The sequence below is a fragment of the Diaphorina citri genome, unplaced genomic scaffold (genome assembly GCF_000475195.1).
Source record: "Diaphorina citri unplaced genomic scaffold, Diaci psyllid genome assembly version 1.1 scaffold3069, whole genome shotgun sequence".
NCBI classification, from domain to species: domain Eukaryota; kingdom Metazoa; phylum Arthropoda; class Insecta; order Hemiptera; family Psyllidae; genus Diaphorina; species Diaphorina citri.
Genome location: NW_007380481.1, coordinates 1 through 2,747, shown reverse-complemented (window position 1 = coordinate 2,747; position 2,747 = coordinate 1). Strand labels below are relative to the sequence as shown.

General features: G+C 41.4%; 1 protein-coding gene across 1 annotated transcript in view; it reads left to right on the top strand.

Annotated features, from left to right (window-relative positions):
* The window catches only part of LOC103519953 (proton-coupled amino acid transporter 1-like), a 10,784-nt gene extending 8,156 nt beyond the window's left edge, over nt 1–2,628 (top strand). Inside the window, exons 3-4 of the mRNA XM_008485042.3 lie at nt 549–721; nt 1,234–2,628. Coding sequence (XP_008483264.1) covers nt 549–721; nt 1,234–1,493 — 433 coding nt within the window. The 3' untranslated portion in view covers nt 1,494–2,628. The remainder of the gene's footprint in view (nt 1–548; nt 722–1,233) is intronic.
* Nucleotides 2,629–2,747: the final 119 nt, after the last annotated feature.

Below are 2,747 nucleotides of genomic sequence, written 5' to 3'. Positions count from 1 at the left end.
TGACTTAATCAGAGATTTCACTAATGGGAGAATTTTCAATCATCCAAAAAGGAGCTTTTAATTATCCAAACAGGAGTTTTTAAAAACTCCTCCTTTTTGGATAATTAAAAACTCCTTTTCGGATTATTAAAAGCTCCTTTTTGGCCGATTAAAAATTCTCCCATTAGTGAAATCTCTCATTAAGTCATTGGTGAAATCCACCATTAGACATTTTGTTCAGGCATTTCATAGAATTCCTTGGGCGCTCCTGCCACGAACGCTTTTAATTAAACAAATTTTTCCTGTAACTATAAAAGTAAGAACACACAACTATCACGTCACGTGATCTCATGGAGAGAGTCAGAAAGATGTGCTTCAAAGTTCTCCCATGATGTGGTGCGTGATTTCGTTCACGATAGCTACACTGCCCTCACGTCACTTGAGCTTCTGACCCCTCATGAGCTCACGTGACGTGAGAGTAGTGTGTTTCTACCTTAGCAGTTGTAGTTCCCTCTGTCAAAATCTCTTAAAAAAAAGTTAATAAAGTTACGTTTACCTTTCACTTGCAGACTGGCCCTGGTTGTCGTAGGCTCCATTGGTTTCGGAATCTTGTGTACATACTCTCTGCAATTCTACGTCCCCGTGGCCATCATTTGGGCCGAGCTGGAAGAAAAGTACGGCCCCTTCAAACATCCGGCCTTCGGTGAGACCATCCTAAGAGTCTCCCTTGTCCTCCTTACTTGTAAGTATGAGACCAACATAAGTCCCATTACACTTAGCTGTACAGTGGCGTGTATATCTACTTTTCCGGGAGTTTCTTGCAAGAGATTGCGCCTGGGCCCCCCTGGATCAATAGATTAATGGGGGTGTGTGGACATTTAGTTCTGAATGTGTCCCTGCGGGGCTGTGGGGGTTAGATATACGCTAGTGTAGCTGCACACGACTGTTTACTGTCTAACTGCTAATGTTTTTATCTCCATTCGGCGACAAGCTATGCGCCTCCCCACATGAAACTCACCCAGCCTGAGAAGAGCAGGGAAAATCCAACAGAACGCGGTTACCCAGATGATCACCCATCCGGATAGCAACAACGGATGAGTGACCAGTTACTTAACTTCAGTGATCCATTGGAAATTGTTGAGTATCCGCTGGAAAATTCAAAATTTAGAATTCAATATGTCCCGAACTTTAACCATTTAGCCACCAAAACACACATAGTGATAGAAGTCTAATCTCCATGCTTCCTCTTTCCAGTTATCCTCGCCGCAGTGATCCCCCGACTGGGTCTCTTCATCTCCCTGGTAGGTGCCATCTCCAGCACAGGGCTTGCTCTCATATTTCCTCCCCTGAGTGACATCGCCGTGAGGAAGAAGGAAGGAGACTTTGGTCGCTTCCACTGGCGGCTCTTGATGGACATCCTCACCATTATCCTCGGTCTGATTGGGTTTACGACCGGAACGTACGCGTCCGTGCATGAAATCATCACCGTGTTTGCGGCAGATCTCAATTCCTAGGAGACCGCCATCCTGAGCCGTCCATTGCCATCTCTGTAATGGTGTGCACTGAAGAGAGACTGACACTTGGTGATCCGGCCCGGACTGTAAGAGAAAGCTTTCAAAATGCTGGTTGGTTTACAAGAAAAGTTTTGAAAAGCTCACAAGTTGTTGAAAAAACGTAAACAAAGATTTGTTTGCACTTTATGATAACAAAAAAATTGGACCGATTGAAATACTTTCTCATTACTATAATAACTTCGCTATACTTTAGTAATAGAAAGTAACCTTGAAAGCAATTCAAAGAAAGTTTATAGGAAATTTCACCTTGTCAAAGGACATAAAGTGACCTAGAAAACGTAGTTTCTCCTCAACTGCGCGGTTGGGTATGGACCAATGTTGCCAATTTGGACGTTTTTTTTTTGTCAAGGACATTTGCAAGGACCAATGCAATGTCTGGCAACGCTGTATTTCTTTCTTCAGTGCAAACCTGCAAAACAGGCTGTGTTCTCAAAACTATTAATTCTTCTTGACTTTCTATGACCCTCATAGGGAACCGTCTCTAGGTAGGTCGTTGAAAGTATTGGTTGACTTGTTCTTATGTATTTTTTTTTGGTGACCTTTAAAAGGTTTTGTTGACGAGTTTCTCCCGTATATTTATAATGAAGTTTCCTCTTGTTCGATATTTGCCGATGGACACCATTGGATATTTACGTTACTCTTACCGTTCTATTTAGTTGGATACTTGGTTTCCGTATGTTGTTGTCTATGAAAGACGTATCCAACTAAGTAGAACGCCTATAACGGTAAGAATAACGGAAATACATGAGATCTCTTTGGTATTTTTGTAGATCGGCAATTTTAACAATGGTAATGCCGATCACCTATGCGAAATATTCCTGGTTGTTCGGATTTTGCCGATTTACATTGTCAAGCAAATGGAGACTTTTTTTTAGATTAGGTATGAACTAGACATAGGTACCTACCTAAAGCCCGGTACGCTACGATTTGCGTGACGGGCCTTATTGTCCAACAAGTCTCACAATACCTTCGGCCTAACGTCCTTTGGTTATCGACTATGTGCCTTCTATGTTTCTATAATATGTATATTCTATTCTCAGTTGAGGACGATATACGTGTAGATTTATTTATGCCCGGGGACCACAATCAGAGGTTATTAAGTTTAACTCTTGAAGTAAGAAGATCTAAATAGAATAATAATATGGTTGAATCAAAAAGATATATTTATAAATAAAGAAAAAACAATCTCCATTG